General features: G+C 45.3%; 2 protein-coding genes across 2 annotated transcripts in view; both read right to left on the bottom strand.

Annotated features, from left to right (window-relative positions):
* Pdia4 (protein disulfide isomerase family A, member 4) overlaps positions 1–291 on the bottom strand; it is a 15,332-nt gene extending 15,041 nt beyond the window's left edge. The window contains exon 1 of the mRNA XM_005404741.2: positions 6–291. Coding sequence (XP_005404798.1) covers positions 6–93 — 88 coding nt within the window. The 5' untranslated portion in view covers positions 94–291. The remainder of the gene's footprint in view (positions 1–5) is intronic.
* An 11,899-nt stretch (positions 292–12,190) lies between these two features.
* Znf786 (zinc finger protein 786) overlaps positions 12,191–21,884 on the bottom strand; it is a gene marked incomplete in the record, with an annotated part of 10,747 nt that continues 1,053 nt past the window's right edge. Inside the window, 3 exon segments of the mRNA XM_013504588.1 lie at positions 12,191–13,862; positions 15,565–15,717; positions 19,750–19,876. Of these exon segments, the coding sequence (XP_013360042.1) occupies positions 12,217–13,862; positions 15,565–15,717; positions 19,750–19,876 (1,926 nt within the window).

Genomic DNA, 21,884 nt, shown 5'->3' on the forward strand with positions numbered 1-21,884 from the left:
CTCACCTTCGTCCGCCCCGCCGGCGCTCGCCGGGGCCAGCAGCTGCGCCAGCGCCAGGAGCAGCAGCAGCAGGCAGGCGTTAGGGAGCCTCATGGCGACTGCGCGGGGCGCGACCTCCTCGCACTCCCGAAGCGCCGGAGCGACGCGGGCGCAGCGAGCCCCCCAGGAAGTCCCGCCCAGCGATTGGTTGGGGGCGGAGGAAGCTGCGGACCAACCAATCGGCGCGCGACGCCGGGCGCTCGAGCCGCCACCGCCCCTCGCTCTTCTGCGAGCCCACCCCGCCGCTCAGGCCCTGCGAACGCCCCTGCGCCGCGCGTTTAAAACTCCGAGCCCTAACGTGAGGTGCCCCCTTCTGATTGGCTGCGCCGCAACCACCAATCAGCGAGTGCCACTCGGTTTGCGCCGAGCGCACAGGCTGAGAAAGGGAGCGGGCTAGAACAAAGGCGGCCCGGTCGGCCCCTTTGGGGGGCGGGACCCGGCCCACTTCGGGACGCGATTGGTGGAGCTGGGGTGGGAGGGGCTCAGGGAAGGCGGGGTTGTGAGCTCCGTTTTCCGGGCGGAGCTTGGCAGAAGGAACACGTGTCCTTAGTGGGTGTACGAGCAGCCCACGGGATTCGGGGGAGGCTAGAGGGAACACGAGGCAGTATTTCATGTTTGTGAGCTTCTTGGTTTCTTTTTGTGGCTTGAGCAGATAAGAATTTCTATCTCTAGCCGGCCATGGTGGAGAATGCCTGTAATTACAGCACTCCGGGAGGCTGAGACAGGAGGATTGTAAATCTGAGCTCAGCCTGGGCAATTTAGTGAGACCTTGTCTCTAAACAAGAAACAAAAAGGGCTGGGGATGCCCCTTGCTGCGATGACTCTGGTTCAGTACCCAGTACTGAAAAAAGTTTGTAGTCCTTTCCTGGGTATTGGGCTGGGGGGTGGAGCTGGGTGAGTGTGCTGTAAAGTAAATCAGGAACTGGGGGTGCACAATTTTGCCTGAGTCAGTGGTCAGATTCTTATCTAACCCTTGCCTCGTACTATTTATTCCTTCTGTAGTTTTCTGCAGGAAAAAGATAGACAATCTAGTGGTTTACATAGATCTAGACATAATCTTGAGGCTCTTCCTATTGACAGTTAAGGAGAGGAAAACTAGGTTTTTATGTCAGAAAAGAAGCCTGCGTGCGGTATTAGGGCTTGAGACTGCAAACACCTGGAGATCAGCATGTCTGCCAAGTTACTGAAAACAAATAGGGAAATCAATAAACAAATACAACTTGAGTGCAGTTGTTTTCCTGTAACTGCAGATTGAGAAAAAAAGAAAGCGGAAAACTCACACATTAGCAATTAAGGAACTTTAATACATCTTCATTGAAATCTTATCAATCTAAACAGTAATCTTGTAGGGCAGAGAGATCATTTTGCAACTAGCTTTAATTCCTGAGTATACATGAAGTGATTTGGTGCAGTCCCATGAATATAGACCATCAAATAGTTCAACAGCATTTTAAATAACTTCAAAAAGACTGAGCTGGAATTTTTGTCTTTCTTGGTAGTTTCCTATGAATTTATAGTAAACAGGAATGAAAGCCCTGTTTGCCAGGTGTGGTGGCGCACGCCTGTAATCCCTGCACTCAGGACGCTGAGGCAGGAGGATCATTGCAAGTTCGAGACCAACCTGGGCTGCAAAGTGAGCTCAAGGCCAGCCTGAACTGCATAGCCAGACCCTGTCTCAAAAAGACAAAAAAAAAAAGCCCTGTTTGCCAAGATGTGCGACAAATACAACCAAGTTCACTAAGGCCCTTTGTTGATACAGGTAAGGGAGGACACCTGTCAAAGTACAATGTACCTGTGCACACACATACTTGTGAAATTAAGGTTTTACATGGAGTTTAGAGAGTGGTGACAAAAATTCACTCATCAGCCAAACATGAAATTAGCACATTGGGAAGTTCATTGGTCTTCGTGTCCCAATCTCATCGAATCTGGTTTTGGGAAAGTAAGGCCAGAAGCCTACTAGGACTAGGGTCAGAGCAGAGTGAAACAGCACTTCCACGATCATCTCCAAAAATCTCCATGACTGCTTGTAACATAGAAAGGTTGACATTAAGTCCCAGCACTGGACCCTGGTTTGGAGATTCATTCATATAAATGAACTTTGCCCTGTCTTGTCCCGCAGGGTAGCCATTTAGCACTATTAGGCCAGGTTTATAAGTCTATTTGAACTTGTGTTTTCCTCTACTTGAGCATCATGGTCCCTAGAGAGGAGGCCTATGGGGAATCAGTCTTCTCCATCTCGATCATGTCCGGGCAGATGTGCAACAACCCTGGCACTCACATCCGTCATCACACGCTGGGCTTACATAATTGGAAAACTAAATGAGGATCAGAGAGCTGCACAACCTGCATCGTCTGCATATATGAGACGTGCTCAGTCCTATCTAGGAATTAGACTACATGCATGAGCCGGGCGTAGTGATGCACACCTGTAACCTTAGCATGCAGGAGACTGAGGCAGGAGGATTATCACTGTGTTCAAGGGCAGCCTGAACTCCATAGCGAGTTCAAGGCCAGCCTGAACTACAGTGAGACGCTGTCTCAAAAAACAAAACCAAAAAAAGGATGAAATGGTGAATAGTATGTGCTGGAGAACTCAGGGATCGTTCTGCCTTCCCATGATTCTGATTGATACCTGCCCCTTTCAGATGAACGAGGAAGAGTGAATTCATTTCTGAATGGTGGTTCAAGTCTGTAGTCCCAGCTACTTGGGAGGCTTAGACAGGAGGATCATTTGAGTCTAAGAGTTGGAGGTCAACTTGAGCAAAATATAGAATCTCAACCGACACCAAGCTAACAGAAAACAAAAAAAATACCAGAGATAACAATCTACATGTAGTTTTCTTTTGGGGGGGGGGCTCAGCCTCCCAAGAGCTGGGATTACAAGCATGTGTCACCAACCTGGCTTACATGTAGTTTTATATTCTACATCATAATCACTTATTTTCCAATGCTCTTATTTTATCTTCTAAGGGAACTTAGCTCTCTCTCCTAAGGGGCTCACCTTGATTTATGATTACAGACCAGGCCCATGCTTACAGCTCTAGCTGGTCAGCAGCTACTGGAGGATGCCCGCTACATTCCTTAACTCCCTTCTGTGCCGAGCTAAAGGTACTAAACCCAGACTCTATCATCATACTTTAGAATCGATTCAGTGAACATTAGAGCACTTACCATAGGATATATGTAGTTGTGTTAAGCACCAACCTTAGGGCATGGTTGTATAAAGCACATGTGATCTGTGTTTATACTGTGTGATAAACATGTATGTCATCTTCAGTTTTCTCTGAGATATTGTAAAATCTTGACCATCAGCCTGACTGGGTTGAGAAACACCTAGAAAATTGTTCAACATCCTCTGAGTACGTCTGTGAGGTGCTTCCAGAGATGACCCGCATGTAGCACAGCAAACTGCCGGCCCTGACCTAAGTGTGGGTGGCACCATCCAGCAGAGCGGAGACCCAGACAGAAAAGCAGGAGGAGGAGGAAGCTGCTAGCACAGGGTCTCTGTTTCTCTCATCCTCTCTGCTTCCGGCTGCCATGAGGCCAGCAGCTTTTCTCCACCACCGGTTCCACCATGAGGTCGCTGCCTCACCCAGGGCCCCAGTGCAATGGAGCCGCTGACCATGGACAGAAACCTCTGAAACCAGGAACCGAAACAAACCTTTCCTCTTTAAAGCTGTTTTTCCCAGGTATTTTGTCATAGTGACAGAAAGCCGACACAGTGTCAGAAAGTCACACCGGCACAGACTTCTACATTTGGTATCGTTTTGGTCCACTAAAATGAAATTTAACCTGGAAATTGACAACTGGCTGCATAAAGACATGATCATTGTCAGAGAGAAATGACAGACCGCCAACGATCCTTTTCAAAACTCTGCACCAGAAAATCAAAGCATCTCTTTCCCTAGAAGTTACAAATGGAATTTCTAGGGAAGTTCCCTTTAGCTTCCTAACAGGTTGAAAAAATGTGAGACACAAGCTTGATCAGGCGGTCAAAACCCCAGAGAGGCGCCGCTGTAAATATAAATACCCAGTACTTGTCAGAGGAGGGAAGGCACACTGTATTCCGACGAAGAGAAGGAAAGGGAACTGGAAGTCAAGCAGCCAGGCCCCCCTCTCAATCACGAGTCACGGGACCTGCAGAAAGGGACGCCAGGCTCTGACACTCACTTTACGCTTCACAGAACGGATTAGGACCTCCAGGGCTCTTCGACCCCTCTCTCCTCTCGCCTCTCTCTCCCACCCCGGTCTTGAAAAGGGCAATGAATTAATTGCCATATTTCTTGAGAAACACGGTTTACATTCAGGCGGAAGGACACTGCCTTACTGTCACTCCTGGGGTGGAAGGCACGAAATTTAGAGTTGCAATCATCCTTTTCTAAAGATCAGTCACTAAAATGATCACTATCCCTGCAATTTAGTAAAGTGCGTTCCTGTGCCCTCTCTGGGGATCCATCCCTTTTCTCGCCAAGTTTTCTGTCCCCCTGGTCCTACCTCTCCGAGGCGCCCCGGCGGACCGCTCCGCCGAGTGTCCTGGGGTCCCTGGGCGCACACGCGCGGGGGGCTGAGCGGCACGGTCGGCTCAGCTTTTCCCGCGCCGTGCAAGCAGCCCCCTGGGCCTGGTCCTCCCGACACGGGGACCGTCCCCTCCGCCTGCGCCCTCCCGCCACTGCCCCAGAGCCCGGGCGCGCAGATGAGATCCCGCAACGCCTTGGGCGGGCTCTGAGCCCTGGCCCCACCTCCTTCCCGGGACCCCGCCCCCTCCGGCCCTCGTAAGGCATCCTGGGAACGTCTCCTCCGCGCGCAGACGACGCTCAGGCCCCGGGCCCACAGCGCCCCCTGCAAACAAGAAGAGCCAGGAGACTCCTGCAGCTCCCCGCCGCCCTGGAAGTACTGGGACCAGCTCAGGGTCTTCCCAGCATCCGGACGCTGAAACAGCTCCAGACGCCAGACTCCACACACTCTGGCCTCTTCCTCTTTTGGGGTTACACAAGATCGGATCTCTACTTGATCAGAACGTAAATTAGGGAATGGGACCGTATGTGACGACTTTTTCCCCTCAACTTTTGCTGACCCCCAGTCCTCTTTAAAATGAAATTGTGTCGTTGTGCAGCCTGTCCGCTACTCTCTCGGCCGCTCGTCACTCACCTACTCACAGCAGTGTTCTTCAACGTTTTAGGAAAGAGGGGATCCTGCACTTTCCCCTACGAGGAGCAGGGAAGGGCTGGCAATAAAGCTCAGCATGCAATAGATGATGACTTAAGCAACTCCTTCATCAATGCTGGAGGCAGTGCGAGCCCCAGAAGTTTCATAACCATCACAGGGCACGCCAGTGTTCAACTTGACTATTTCAGTGTCTTTCTTGGCCGTAACCCTAGTTTCTGACTGGTGGCCCTTTCCTTGGACTCCTTTCCCCCTTTGACACAACGCATAATGTTTCTCCGCTATTTCACCCCAGACTTACATTTATAACTGCTGTCTTGGATTCTGTTATCTTAGATGTTAAGATTCGCTTTGTTTTGGGGGGTTTTTTGGTACCGGGAATCGAACTTAGGACCTTGTGCTTGCCAGACAAGCACTTATGCCACTGAGCTATATCCCCAGTTCTACGATTCTCAAATATGCACCAGAAGTTCCACTGTCCCCAAGAGGGCTCCGAGCCACAAATGCAAAGATTTCTCTTAAAAGACTTGGCAATTTAAAGAACAGTCTATTGCTGGGATTTTAAAATTTTTATTTATTTCTTACTTATTTTTGTCTTTTTTATTTTTTTTTTTGGCACCGGGCATCGAACTCTGGACCTTGCGCATTCTTGGGACGAGCTTGTACCGCTGAGCTATATCCCCGGCCCCTTTTGTCTTTTTTGAGGCAGGGTCTCGCTATGCAGTTCAGGCTGGCCTTGAGCTCATTTTGTAGCCCAGGCTGGCCTCGAACTGGCAACAATCCTCCTGCCTCAGCCTACCAAGTGCTGGGATTACAAGCGTGCGCCATCACGCTTGGCTGCAGGGATTTTTTTTTTTTTTTTAGTATTTATTTAGTGGCATTGGAGATTGAATCCAGGCCTTTCAGACTGAGTTACATCGTCAGCCCTTATTTTTATTTGAGACAGGGTCTCGCTAAGTTGCCCAAGCTGGCCTCAAACTAACAATCCTCCTGTGGCAGGGATCTTATTAAACAATTCTGGTAGATCTTTCAAATGGGATGGATGAATGCCAAAGGCTAGAAGGAGTGGATCTCCTCTAAGATTTCCTGAGGCTTACCAGCCCCTTGGCATTCCACACTCAAGCCCTTCCGTACACAACTAAGTGATTTTTTTTTTTTGTTTTGTTTTTTGTTTTTTGTTTTTTCTCCGGTACACGGGAACGCGAACTCACGACCTTGCGCTTGCCAGGCAGGCGCTTTTGCCGCTGAGCTAAATCCCCAGCCCCACAACTAAGTGATTTAGATAACTGAGTTGACTGGCTGATTGCAAGACCATAGAAATGCGTTTCCTTTATTTCTAACTAGGTGCAGTGGAAGAACCCGTCTTCACATTAGACCTGTAGAATCTCAGGTCTGTTACCAACTAAGTATAAATGTGTGGATGAGATATTTATTTTTCAGTTTTTTTGAGATAGAATCTCCCTACACAGTTTAGGTTGATCTTGAACTCATGGCAATCCTTCTGCCTCAGCCTCCAGAGTACTGGGATTACAGGAGTGCACCACCATGCCAAGATTCTTGTTGAGACTGGGTCTCCCTCTGTAGTTCAGGCTGTGCTTAAACTCTTTATGTAGCTATGTAGCCCATGCTGGCCTCCAATTTGTGGCAACCTTCCTGCCTCAGCCTCCTCACTGCTGGGATCACAGGAATGTACCACAATAACCCAATAATTGGGGTTATGTTTTCTTCAATGTAACATTACAGCTTGGAATAAAAACAATTCTACTGCTTATTATTCTAAAGAAATTTTGAATTATAAATTGTCCTGCACAGTTATACACACACATATATATACATGATTTACATAAATTACATATTCTATAAATTCTGAAAAGAATTAAAAGGACTTTATGCAGGTCACTTTTGGAATACTGGATTTTAAGTACTCTATTACTTTTTAAAATTTCAAATTGTCTGGTAACCATAGTCTTATATAAATACATAATCACATCTGGTTTTTATGTGCACTTCTTCCATTTTATTTACTTGATTCCTTTCATCCACTCATCTCCAACTTATAACACATAATTAAGAAATGTATAATCTTCAAAACTGAAGGAAAAAGATCAAAATCTTGGCTTCAAAGAGGCAAACCCCTAAAATTTGCACAATGCATCTTTTATTTACTTTCTTCTTGTCTACCTGTGGGATCTTCTGTTCCACAGAGGTTCCTCATTTAACCACCACCTGGGAAATGGCCGTTCACACTTGTAGCGGAGGTGCACTGTTCAGATGTATGACCCACATTTATTTGATTTTATTTTTTGCAGTTCTCTATGTCTCAATGTGTCTTTCATGTGTCTTTTATATGGCACACCTTATTTATACAGTACTGTAGTCTTTGCTGACTGTCCTGCACTGTAGTTTTTTTATACATTACAGTATCATATGTATGAGTTATGCCAAAAAAAGCAAAGCCATCAAGTTGGAGTTCCCGTTGACCATTTATTTGTCCTGAATATTGTAATGTACATGTTACATAACATTCCTCATGTAGCAACCAGATCTGTTTAATGAATTGGTTGCAAAACAGAAGCTGGTCATTAAATGAGGGGTCCCTGCCACCTACTGCACTGGAAGCCCATGTGCTAAGCATGTTACAGAAATAAACACAACATTTATGAAAAGACAAATGTCTTCCAAGTATCTAATTTCTATAGTGTCTCATACTGGGGAAAAATAAGCTTCCTGACATTTTTTGGATTCTGAAGCAATCAACCCACCTCACAGAGGTGGTTTGCCTGTTTTGATGCAGCAGGGAGTGAGTTAGAGCACCGTCTTAGGAGGCCTGTTGCTCACACGGGATCCAGGCACAGCAGCTGTGTGGAAGGGCCAGAAGGGTTCATCGGTGCACTCTTCGTGTTGAGCTCATTTCTAAGGAGTGTTTGCTTCCAACAGCTCCTCAGGTGATAATAAAACGGATTTGTGTGGAGTTAAATCAATTCTCAGAGAGAAACAAACTCTTCAGGAGTGACGTTACCAGACAGGCATGGGAGGCAGCCTGGGTTACAAAGTGACTTCAAGGTCAGCAGAGCCTACATAGTGAGACCTTGTGGCGAAGAAATAAAAAAGTGGTCACCTTTGAAACCTGACATGTAGAAATACATCATATGGATGCTCGTATTTTCTCAAGGGTTCTATGTTCACTTCCGAACCACAGGGAAAAGGTAAACTATTAATTAACAGTGTTATTCTTAGCTCCGTGATTGTTTTATGAGCTTAATTTTTGTCTCACAGTGGCTAACAAGTTCCTTTACTACATACTTTGTATGTTTTTCTGTCCTCGAAGGTATTTACTGCAGAGGCAGACAAAGCAATGGCTCCCTTAAGGCCAGTTTTACTGTCAAGGAGATTTGGCAATTCCAATGAGTTTTACAGAGTCAAACATGTTCACAGTTCTGCGATATCTTATTAGTAGTATTTTAGTTTCACTGATCCCTTCCCATGACCACAGAAGCTCTTTCTGTAATAGATAATGCTCCCACCCCAGCCAGTATACTGGTTCTCAGCTGCCCAGGTAGTAGTTCCTGTTCCAGATCCGGTTGCTCCTGTATTAGAAACAGCTGGTCACTGTGATGCACATTGTATAAACCAGTCCCCAGCTGACAAGCCATTCTGCCTCTGTGCTTCCTGCTGGCTTATCTCACATAAGCCCTAGACCACCAGAGATCAGGGCCTGATATTTTGGGAGTGAGCCCTATCAGTGCGCACTCATATAAATAAATCTGCCTCCAAATCGTAGGTGTTGTGTTTCTGCTTGCTGCTGCACCTTAAGGAGCCACAACACATTCAGAACAGCTTCCGGAACACCAACTTTGTGATCAACATAACCTTGAAGAATGCATGAAGGCTGCTTTGATGCTGGCAAAGGGCACATGAGGAAATACAGCAATAGGTGACTTATTGATTTGAGAAAAACGCTATCTGGCTTGAATCTGTTTTGCAGTCACGATTATTGACGAGCACTTTCTCTGTCACTGCCACATCATAAAATATGCTGGATTTTCTGAGTCATTTTCATCCCTGCCTTTTCTGACATGAGGGATCAATATTCCCTGAACCGAGCTGATGTGATGATGTTAATGACTACTGTATTTTATTTTATAGGGTACTGAAGAGCAGGTGTTCTTAAGACAACTATTCATCTTCGTGGAACTATTTGGAGAATATGATGTCTAATACAGAGATGCACCCGAGTGACTGTGGGATCGACGACAGAGGTGCGCCGTCCTGATTTTCAGCCCACCACTTGTACTTACACCCTATCTTTTTGTGTACAGTTCTGTACACCTTGCTGATAAGAGCCTCAGTGCTTCCACCTGGTATGGTACACCTTATTTATCTAGTGATACTTGCTGGTTGTGCTGTATGGTACAATACTGAGTTTTATGTTGTTATACTTTACAGTAGCCTGTATAAGAGTTAAGCAAAGGAAAGCAAAGTCATCAAGTTGAAGTTCTCTCTGACCGCTTCTTTATTCTGAAAAATGGGATGCACACCCTGCACGTGATTCCTCACTTACTGGCCACATTCTTTTTTAAATTATTATTAATGGTAGCAAAGTTTATTTGAAGAAGTAAAAGTGAAGAGTAAGGGAAAAACTGGCTCTGGAGAGCTTGCTTGGGCTGAGTTAAAGGGGCAAAAGAAAAGGAGAGAAAGTAAGGTGAAAGTGCACCCTGGAGAATACACGGCATGCACATTTGGCTCGACAGCCCTGTCCCAAGATGGAACTTGGTCCTTAAACTAGGAGTGTCTTTACTGGGACATTTCTTTGACTAACTTTACTATGAAGACTTTAATATTTTAACAATTACATTTTTAAATTGTCCTTACTTTTGTTTTTAGGTGCTTCCTTTTCATAAAAATATGTTTTGTTCTGTTTTGTTTTGTGAGACAGGGTCTCATTGTGTAGTTCAGGCTGGCCTCGAACTTGCAGTGATCCTCCTGACTTAGCACTTTTTCCAAGTGCTGATTACAGGCGTGCACCACCATGCCTAGCAAAAAAACATGTTTTTTAACAGTGCCTTCTCCAGATTTCCTGTGTAACGCACTGTTATAATTTACCTATGTCAGGTGTGGTACTACATGCCTCTCTTCCCACATAATCAAGCAGGTGAGATAGAAGGGTCACACGTATCAGCCCAGGCTGGGCAACTTAGCAAGAGCCTGTCTTAAAATAAAAATTTTAAAAAGTGATGGGGATGTAGTTCAGTGATAGAGTGCCCCTGGGTTTGATCCAAATAAATAAATAAATAAATAAATAAATAAATAAAACAAATACATAAAATAATGGCTGAGCCTACAAAATAAAAAAAAAATTGCTCTTATTCTGAATTATATAATCTGTCCAAAAATATATATATCCATCCTCTATCTTGTTTTTTCAGGTACGTTTTTTTTCAAGCTGGGTATAGTAGCATATCCCACATCCAGCTACTAGAGAGGCTGAGACAGGAGTTTCAGCTCGGTCCAGGCAATTTAGTGACACCTTATCTCAAAATAAAAAATGAAAAAGAGCTGGAAATGTAGCTCCGTATAAACGCCCTGAGATCAAGCAAAACCAAAAAAGTTTTCTTCAAATGTACGATAATCTTTGCCTGCTTCATATCAAGAATGCAGCAGTAGGCAATGTAATTAGGATCTTTGTGTAATTATAATTAGCCATGTAACTCTTTTGCTACAGAATATCTCTGAAGCTAGTGTTCTAGAGAAAATGATTCATTAAACATTGTTTTAGAATAATGTCTATTATAGTTTACTGATAATCTCATTCTGTCATCCCTCAGGATTCCAGGTCAGCCCTCTTGGGAATCTGAAATTAGATCATGGGTGATACTGAATTTGTCCACTGATTGGTTTAGCATAGTTCCAGGGGTGGGTAATGGACTTACTGAAGAGGGAAGACTCACCCTGATGTGGGTTGCACCAACTAATAGGCTTACTGCCTGGATGGAATAAAAAGGGAAAGAAGACTGGCTGCTTTCTGCCTATCCTGCCAGACTGTCTCTCCTCTGTTACGCCCTCTGCCATGCTGCCCTACCTTAGAGCCAGCCAACCATGGACTGAAACGGCTACAAACTGAGCTAAAACAAATCTTTCCTCCTGTAATTTGTGGATGTATTTTTTCCCAGTAACAGGAAAATAACTAAGGCACTGACTTGTTTTATTAACATCTACTTGGAAACTCCCTTCTTTAAACTAACGCTTCCTGGTTAAGCTGCTTAGCTTTGTTACTTTGTCTTAAATCAGCCTTTAGTCAGCAGCTTATTCACTCCTGGGAGTCTCATTCACACTCTTTGCAGCAAGTAGCACCCTTGTTCTGAAACTGCCAAATCTCTACCTCCTGATGAACCTGACTCAGGTTCTGTACTTGTTGGCACATTCATTTTTTGTTTCTTCAAGCCAGATTAGCCAAATTTTGCTAAAATTATCAACATTTCCTTAGGGGGATCTATGTAAAGGTACTATGGAGCCTGCTGAGAAACTTCAGCATTTGCATAAACAGAAATTCAGAGAATTCATCTGCATTTCAAAATAAATGAATCCAAACCAGACACATAGGCATTCCAGGCCAGGCCAGAAACCAAATTCACTGGGTTTAACCCACCGTTTAGGATCATCCACCGAAAAGAAACAAAGTTGAAGTGGCTTTTAATAGCCAGCCCTACCCTTTCAACTTTGAGAATGGTATTGGATGTTTCCTTCAGCTGGCATTTAACTCAAGCTGGCATCTTAGAGCTAGCTTAGCATTCGGGTCGAAACTACCCCAAGATGGGAGGAGGAACAAATCTGTTTTTTATCAAAGGATAGGCAATAGACTTGCAGTTATGATTTCTTGCAATCCTAATTTGTACTCCAGTCTTACCACTGGACCTCTGCTCCTCAAGTTTGTCTATAGTGGGTCTCCCCTGGCCATGGAGGCTTTGGATTCCAGACATCATTTCCACCCCTGACTCTGAAGTCCTGCCGGTCTCAGCTCCAGTCAGTCTCGATCATGGCGAACAGCTGGCTAAGCCTTTTCTTAACATCAGACTCACCGGGAGCCGGACAGGCCTTTGTGTGCACCCTGACGTGCTCAGCCAGCTTGGACTTATAGATGAAACCCTTCCCACAGTCGCCACAGGCAAAGGGCCTTTCCGGTCTGTGGATCCGCTGGTGCCTTCGCATGTGGCCCCTCTCACGAAAGTTCTTGTCACACTCAGGGCAGCGGAAGGGTCTCTCTCCGCTGTGCAGGCCCTGGTGGCTGAGCAGCTGCGCCTTCAGGCGGAAGCGCTTATCACAGCTGGGACACTGGAAGGGCTTCTCCCCGGTATGTGTGCGCACGTGCTCGGTGAGCTTGGACTGCTTGGCGAAACCCTTGCCACAGGCGCAGGAGAAGGGCATCTCCCCGCGGTGCAGCAGCTGGTGCGCCTTCATGTCTGCCTTCACGCGGTAGCGCTTGTCGCACTCCGGGCACTGGAAGGGCCTCTCGCCCGTGTGCAGGCGCTGGTGGCTGAGCAGCTGCCCCTTCAGGCGGAAGCCACGGTCACAGTCCGGGCAGCGGAAGGGGCGCTCACCGCTGTGCACACGCAGGTGCTCGGTGAGCTTGGACTGGCGCGCAAAGCCCTTGGCACACTGCGGGCACGAAAAGGGGCGCTCGGCGCTGTGCGTGCGCTGGTGCGCCGTCAGGATGCCCTTCAGGCGGAAGCGCTTGCCACACTCCGGGCACACAAAGGGCCGCTCTCCACTGTGCACGCGCAGGTGCTCGCGGAGCTTGCAGCGGTGCGCAAAGCCGCGGCCACACTCGCCGCAGGAGAAGGGCTGCTCCCCGCGGTGCCCCCGTGCGTGGGCGCTTAGCGCGCTCCGCAGGCGGAAGCTCAGCGGGCACTGTGAGCACTGGAAGGGCTTCTCGTCCGCGTGCAGCCGCTGGTGGCGCTGCAGCTGCGCCTGCTGGCGGAAGCTTCGGCCGCACCGGGTGCACAGCGAAGGCCGCTCCCCAGTGTGCGGCTGTGCGCGCTCGGGGAGCGCACGCTGTGTGGCAGGGCCCTGGCCACACTTCCGGCGGCGGGAAGGCTTCTCTTCCTTGTGCCCTGGCAGGGTCTGCTCCTGAGGGAAGCACAGTTTGCAGTGGGGGCACTGGAATGGGCTCTTCCTCACGTGGGCGCCCGGATGTCTCGGCAAACACCGCTTCAGGCGGAAGCTCTGCCCACACTCTGGGCACTGGAAGAGCCCCCGGGCCCTCCCCGGCCGCTGCGCCTCGGCTGGCTTGTTGAACTTCTGCCAGGTCCTATCCCTAGGTGACAGGCCCTTGGAATGGCTCCTCTGGTGCCTTACTAAGTGCTTCTTCTCCCAAAGGCTCTCCCCGCAGGCAGGGCAAGGGTGCTGGGCGCTCTTCCAGGAGGGGGCTTCCCGCAAGCCAGGGAGAACCAGGACACTGTGACTTGGGATCCCTTCTCTCTGGGCAGTGTCACTGCTCACTGCAGCCAGGGCCCGTGTGTTCTGTCTCTTCGGGCTCATGGGGGTGAGGCCTGCCTCAGGCCTTTCTCCTAAAAATTCGGATCCAAAGGAAGACTGGCTCTGAAGAGGATCTAACTGGAAACGACATTGAGTTTCTCTTGATTTCGTAGCTTGCACGTTTCCTGAAGTTGAAAACAAAAATTCAGTTAGTCTGCCTTCTATCAAGCGACTAAAGACTGTCACCACAGAAGGGTCTCCACCACAGCACAGCCGCTTCCATCAAACTCCCCAAGCATGTGGTGTGCCTCTTTCTTTCTTTCTTTTTTTTGGAGGTGAAGGGCAGAATATATTTATTGAGGGAAGGAAAGTTTCTTTGCAAAAGAGACAGAACAGGACCCAAGTGGGTTGCCTAGGTGCTTCTGTTTTATGTGCAAAATTAATTTGGTGACATGTGAGCAGACCTATCTTATGGCACAGAAGAGGAAAATACAGGTCACAGAGATCTGGTGTAAGCTCTGGAATCGGATGGCCTGGGTTCAAGTGCCATTTGCCCACTGTGCAGCCTTTGTTGAACAAATGGCTTTCGGCTTTGGCTGCTTACCCTGCATAAACAGGGAACAGTACTGACCACTGTTACGACTTCAGAAGATCAGACTTGCCCTGTTTTACTTAAGACATACCTACAGTCACAAGGTACATTCCTAACAGAGCCTAAATACTAGTTCTTTGTCACCCATGTGCTTCTCTGGCCTTAAGACCAGGCAGCAAGGCTCAGCTCTAGTCCTCCCTACCCCTATCATTACCATTTTTTTTTTTTAATTCTAAGGTATACGCTTGACCACTGAGCCCCATTTCCAGCCCTAACCAATGTTTTAATAAAACTTGCTGGAAAAGTAGATGGAAGAAAACTGAAATAATTTCTTTGTAAAAAAACAGCAAAGCCAAAAAAATCCTTTATGCTCCAGAAAGCAGCAGTTATAAACTAAACAGACAAGATTTCTTAGGATAATACTCAGGTTGACTTCTTCCTTCAGTAACTTAATACTGAGTTTTAAGAACCCCAAAGTGTCAGATTCTGCCATCATGACAAGAAACGGAAGAGGACAGCTACAGTTTAAATATTCAAATAACCTGACTGAAAGTCATCACCCAATTGTTTTTGGCCCAAACAATACCAATCTGCCCAAAATATTCAGCATAACTGCAGAAGGAGAAAGCAGGCCAGTGAACATGAAGACCCATGTGCCAAACGTTTGGCTAATGTAGTCTGCCAGGTACAGACTTCTGGAGGGTTCTGGACTGAATGTATGTCACAGCTCAGTCCCGAGCAGCAGGCGGCCACACAGGAGCTCCTGAACTCCGCATCAAGGGCCTTAATATCACCCACCAGAAAACTAACTCCAAACAAACATTTACCCTTTTGTTTAATAAGTAAATAAATAAATAAATATTCAAATAGATGCTCATCACCAGGTAGGAGAGAAGCCACTTTAGTCACAAAGGAAGCCAATCAGTCTCTGCTTCTGTTCCTTCCTAGCCACGAGCAAGAACAGCTTCCATCACTGAGTTTCCTGGGGGCGTGGAACCACTTTCACACTGCACATATGAAGTCTGTTTACCCCACAGTGTAGGCACTTTCCTTGTCTTCCTTCTCTACTCCAGGAATTGAAGTACTGACAAGGTAGGTTACCTGCCTGGTGTCACCCAGAAAAGTGGGATGCAGACTCACACCGCAGAACCCACATTCCTATCCACCTTGCTCTGACTTTGTCTAGCATCTTTGAGACATGAAGCCTCAGCTCTGCCAAACAGGAAGTCACGATCAGAGAAGGGAAACTAGATATTTGATGTCTTAATATGAGATCCTCATTTCTTAAAACTCACCCCCAAACAGCTGCTCCTCAATAACTGGATCAAAATGCAGGTCCGCAGAGGAGAGGACCGTGTTTCCTGGATGCTGGGATTCTCCCCAGCTCCTGAGGGGCTGTATCCCCTGTTCAATCCAGGAAATGAGTTCTGGTTTGGGAAGCGTACCATCTGCAAAGAGAAGTCGGACAGGACAGTTAGGCTTCCTTGGGCACTATATTTAAAGCTCAATTAAGTTGCTTCTGAATTTTTCAACACCCATTTCTAGGACAGTAATTGTCAACAAGTAAGTTAATAGATTTCTGAAAAAGGGGAGCCATCTAACAGTGCTTCCTAGTCTATCTGGATCTGTTAGACTGGATGTGCTATTTTACAATAGCCCCTATACTTCTAGCAATGCTGTATATTATCCAAAAGCAAAATGGCAAAGGTTCAGCATTCTTTTTATTTACTTATGTTTGCTTTGAGACAGGATCTCACTATGTCATTCAGGCTGGCCTTGAACTCACTATGTAGCCCAGGTTGGCCTCCAACTTGTAGTGATCCTACTTTCTCAGCCTCCCTAGTGCTGAGATTACAGTGTGTGCCACCACATCTGGCTTTCAATATTCTTAATATTCATTTAAGTGATGCCTTAGGAGTACAATTTTATTTATTTGGATTTTTTTTTTTTCCGGTACCAGGAATCAAACTCACGACCTTGCACTTGGCAGGCAGGCGCTTTGCCGCTGAGGTAAATCCCCAGCCCCTTATTTGAATTTTTAAAAGTATTTTTGAGGCAGGGTTTTGCTGTGTACTCAGACTGGCCTCAAACCCATGGCAATCTTCCTGCCTCTGCCTCCCAAGGGCTGGGATTATAGGCGTGCACCGCCATGCCCAGCCAGGGAGTGTACAGTTGTAAATGAAGTTAACTCAGGCAAAAATTATGTCAAAATGATTTTAAAAAACAATTTTTATTAAAAATATTTCTAATACAAGGAAAAGGAGAACAATATAGAAAAGCTCAGTGCTGGGCTGGGGATATAGTTCAGTGGCACAGCACCTGCCTGGCAAGTGTGAGGTCCTGAGTTCAATTCTCAGTACCAGGAAAAAAAAGACCCTCGGTGCTGTGGAACTGTTGACAAACTTGCCTCAAGCTTTTTAAGGACAAGACATATTGCCCAACTGAAGCCCCTAAATGTGGTGTCTATCTCCAGCAGTAACCACCACCCTGAATTTACTGTTTGCCATTCCCATGCATGTTTTTATGTTTTTGTAGTGCTGGAGAGTGAGTTCAGGACCTTGTGCACGCTAAACTACCACCAAGGCACAGCCCCAGCCCAATGTCTTTATTTTTTAAATACATACACATATTTTATTCCTGACTTTGAATTCTGTATAAACCATACGTCATTCTCTAACAAATTATGTGTCCAAAATGTCTCCATTTTGGGGCTGGGGATTTAGCTTAGCGGCACAGTGCCTGCCTGGCAAGCTCAAGGTCATGAGTTCAATTCCCAGTACTGGAAAAAAAAACAAAAACAAAAAAACCAAAATGTCTCCATTTTGAAACCGAGTTTAGCGTTATTCACTGGATATGGTGTGAAGGGATGACCCTGTCCCAATCCATCTGGTCCTTCTGCTCACTAGCACAGCTGCACTCCAGTGTAAGTGTGTTTTCAACATCACCACACATCCAGTCAGCTATGCGTGCTCACAGGCGCATGTGCTTTATATCCTGACAACTCGGGTACTAGCAGACATCTTCCCATCTCCTCTAATACCAGAAGTCACGCTAGTTGACAGGATATTCACCTTCCCTCCTGTTGCCAGAGGGTTCTTGATGGTTCATGGTCCTGTGTTCCTCCATGTTTTTTTTTGTTTTGTTTTATTGGTCTTTTTGAGCGGGGTTTTACTATGCAATGCAGGCTGGCCTTGAACTCACTTTGTAGCCCAGGCTGGCCTCAAACTTGCAGTGATCCTCCTGCCTCAGCCTCCTGAGTGCTGGGATTATAGGCGTGTACCACCATGTCCAGCTTTTTCCATGTCCTTTAAGGTCAGCTTACAGGCCATGGAAAGTCCTACGGAGGTTTTGGTTGGAATTCCTTTGGACATACAGACTGATTTGAGGAGAACTGACAGAAAGTGTAACGGTCCATGTAACTGACTATGATTAAGAGGATGGATAATCAAACTATAGATGAGAGCAGGAATAAGGAAAATAATTAAAAATCCGACTAAAGTCATGGCCCAACAGTGAGCAAATTAAAGTGCTGCATGATTTTGAACAACTGCTGAGCACGAAAATGGGGAATCCACTTGGATCTCAATGCTTGGGACATTATTATTTTTCTGTATAAATTTCTTTTTCTTATTTCATTTTCTTTTGAGACAGACTCACTATGTAGTGCAGGCTGTCCTTGAACTCACTTATATAGCCAAAGCTGGCCTTGAACTCACAGTGATACTCCTGCCTCAGCCTCCCAAATGCTAGGACCTATATAATTTTTTTTTTTTTTTTTGTCTTTTTGAGATGGGGTCTCACCATGCAGTTCAGGCTGGCCTTGAGCTCACTTTGTAGCCCAGGCTAGTCTCGAGCTCACAGTGATTCTCCTGCCTCAGCCTCCTGAGTGCTGGGATTACAGGCATGTGCCACCACGCTCAGCTGAGAAATTCAATGGCTTTACCTGATTCTTTGGTATGAGTGAAAACAATGCAATGTTTTAGATTACATGTTTTAAAACAATCCATACATAGGGTCTGCAAAACTTAACTCCGGCAATAAAACAGAGAATACAAGTTTTTTTTTTTTTTTTTTTTTTTTGGTTTTTCTCCGGTACCAGGAACCGAACTCACGACCTTTGCCGCTGAGCTAAATCCCCAGCCCGAGAATACAAGTTTTATAAACCTTGCAGTTGTAGTATAAAGGAAGTAGTTCAGCTGTAAGGAAAGAGGGAGTATAAGAAAAGTTATCACCTAATCTTTGTACATGGGCAGAGCTGAGTGATGTAAAGTTGATGGAACATGAGCTACAAGTTTACATATATTACTTTAAATTATTAAACCAGGGGCTGGGGATATAGCTCAGCTGCATAAGCACCTGCCTGACAAGCACAAGGTCCTGAGTTTGATCCCCGGTACAGAAAAAAAAAAAAATATATTGTTAAACCAATAGAAGCACAAGAAACTATCAAAAACTGGAGGTATGGTGAAAACAGAGATAGAAGAGGTATACAAACGATAAGTTATCTAGTATCTCATTTTTTCATAGTAATTAATGCTAGCTAAACTCAATGAACCAAGAAACAGGTGTTTCCATTATATTTAGATCAGAGGAAATTAATTTATAAACTAAAACAAAAATAGTTGCCTCACCAGGCGTGGTGGCACACACCTGTAATCCCAGCACTTAGGAGGCTGAAGCAGGAGGATCGCTGTGAGTTCGAGATCAGCCTGGGCTACCAAGTGAGCTCAAAGGCAGCCTGAACTGCATAGCGAGACCCTGTCTCAAAAGAGACAAAAAAAAAAAAAAAACTTGCCTCTATGAGTTGACTGAGTGTAAGGTAAGAATAAAGCAGGACCCATTCACCATTCATACTTCATTTAATGCGTTTCTGAACAGATAAGAGTTTCTAAAACTTTCTTCATAAATAAGAAATATGAGGACTGGGGGGCTTAGCTCAGTTATACAGCACTTATCCAGTATGTGTAAGGCTCTGAGATCCATGACCAAAAATAAATAAATGAAGATCAAATAAAGAAAAGACTAAAAAAACATTTATTATCATAACCATAGAGTCAGTTACTCTTAAGTACTTAAATGAATCCTTCCAAAATCTCACTTCAGGGAAAAATATTAACTGCTTTTCTCCTGGGGGTGGTGGGTTGGAGTGGTGACCAGTGATTGAACCCGGGGCCTCAAACATGGTAGGAAAGTATTCTACCCTTGAGCTGCATCCCCGGCCTGACCTTTGGCTTCTTGAAGTCTTTAACCCACTGGAAAGCTATGTGGAGGGCCATTCATAGGTTAAACATATACATATAGGTACTTGAGCTGGAGATGTTGCTAGCATGCACAGGGAACAGTACCACATGCTAGCTTGCCTAGCATGCACAAGGACCAGTACCACACACGTAAATAAATAAATGTCTGTCTGACACACAGATACTTTATGGGAAAGAGCCAGGTATGCTCCCAGGCGGAAAAGCATGGCAGCATCTTACCTAGAGAGACAAGAGTCTCGTAGTTGGTCCTCATGACACCTTTGTAAAGCTCCTTCTGCCACATCTCTAGGTCCTGCCATTCTTGCTCCGAGAAATAAATGGCAACGTCTTCAAAAGTCAGAGGTAACTGAAATCACAGACATAATACAGTTGTGACTGCTTCAGAATGACCCCAGCTCCTTCTCATTAACTTAAAAGGCTTGTGTGGTGGACAAGTGCTTGGTCTATTCGGCAGCCTCTTCCTTGGAAACTGTTCCTTGTCCTAGTCCAGTCACGGGGTTGTACTGCTCCCCACCACAACCCCTTCCACATTTCTTTATACCTCTCCAAGCTATATATCCCTAGGCATGGAATGGAACGTTTTCTTTAAAAAGGGGAGGGGATCGCTATGTAACTTCCTTCACTTAATATGTTACAGTCATTTTCCAGATCAAGAGAAAGAGGCAAGCTCATTTTGGGACAAACTGCATTTATGCTGCATGAATATACCCTTCTGAATGGACATATTCATTGTTTATTACTACCCTTCTGAATGGACATATTCATTGTTTATTACAATTCCTTTTCTAAACTACAAACAACACTGAGATTTTTTTTTTTAATGTATTAGTACTTTGTAGCATAAAGTCTAAAAAGGAGAACTAAAAGGGATAAACATTTTTAGTTTTATTTACTTTTTGTGGTGCTGGGGATTAAATCCAGGGCCTTGCACATGCTAGGAAATGGCTCTACCAGTGAGCTACACCCTTAACTCAATTTAATATCTGTGGTTATTATTTTTTTTTTTTGGTATCAGGAATCAAACTCAGAACCTTGCACTTGTCAGGCAGGCACTGTGCCGCTGAGTTATATCCCTCGCCCTATTTGTGTTTATTATGGTTGACATGAAAAATTAATACCTGCTGAGGTTCATAAACTAGAATTATGTAAATTATATAATTTTTAATTTAAAATACTACCGCTGCATTCCACATCTTATTGAATTTTCTTTAATCTCAGTTTAACTTCAATGTGTTCTTCTCTACAGCTATTAAAGCACATCTTATTTCAACTTTTATTTTTACTTTATGTTAATCTTTTTGTTACACTTGGTATGAAGTTTAGAACTGAGTTTTTAAAACTATAATTCCTTTATATTTAAATTGAAAATTCATTACTTAAATTTTATGAAAAAAAAATTTTGTGAAATAGTTGTTTCTGCCATAACTTTTTTTAAATTTTTATTTTAAAGAGTAAAAGAAAGATAACATAATAATGGGGGGGCTTACCAAATTACAGACAAAGTGGTAGGAAATTATCAAGGGTTATTGTTTGCTATAACATTTTAAAAAACATGAATCTGTTCCATGATGGACCTATTAGGGAATTCATTTATTTCCAGTTTTGTCTGTGAGAAGCATTAGGTCACTGGTTCTCAATCAGGACAATTTTGTCTCCTACAGCACATTCGGCAAAGTCTGATGTCAGTTCTGATTGGTGGAACTGAGATGGGGGCGTGTGCTAGTATCACCTAGCAGTACCTGCTAAGGATCCTGCTAACTACGACGCACAGGGCACTGCCCACAAAGAAAACCTGCCGGTACAAAATGCCAATAGTGGCAAGGGTGAGAAGGAAAAAACTGAGCTGTGCAGGCCGCCCAAAATCTTCAGACACAACCTTCGGACATCTACCAGCTTTTCCACCTGACATCTACCCTGATTTCCCGGAGTAAAGCGCTCTATCTAAACACATCCAGTATCACAACTTTCTATCTCATTTCATTACATATACAAAAACTGCTGTGTGGACTGTACAGTGAAGCCCTGTCTTTCTTTTAAAAAAAGGCAAAGCCATTAAATTAGAGTTCAGCCCCCCTCTCCCCAGTCTCGGGCATCCACAGGGTGTGCTGGGACGTATCCCGCGCATTACATTGCACAGGCTATTTTTAAGTTAACGATCTTCTTCATTTAACAACCGGCAAGAATGCTCAGGAGGAAGGTTAGAAAAACACGCCGTGTCCTTGATTTCAATAAAACGCTAAATAAACAGCGTGCACTCTGCAGGGATTTTTGGCCCGTCCACGCTCGGAACATCCCTTTCCTGCCTGCTCTCAAGACCAACGCGACCCTGACGCTCGAGCCCTCAGCACGGCGGG

The sequence above is a fragment of the Chinchilla lanigera genome, unplaced genomic scaffold, assembly GCF_000276665.1.
Source record: "Chinchilla lanigera isolate Chin_1 unplaced genomic scaffold, ChiLan1.0 scaffold00090, whole genome shotgun sequence".
Classification (NCBI taxonomy): Eukaryota; Metazoa; Chordata; class Mammalia; order Rodentia; family Chinchillidae; genus Chinchilla; species Chinchilla lanigera.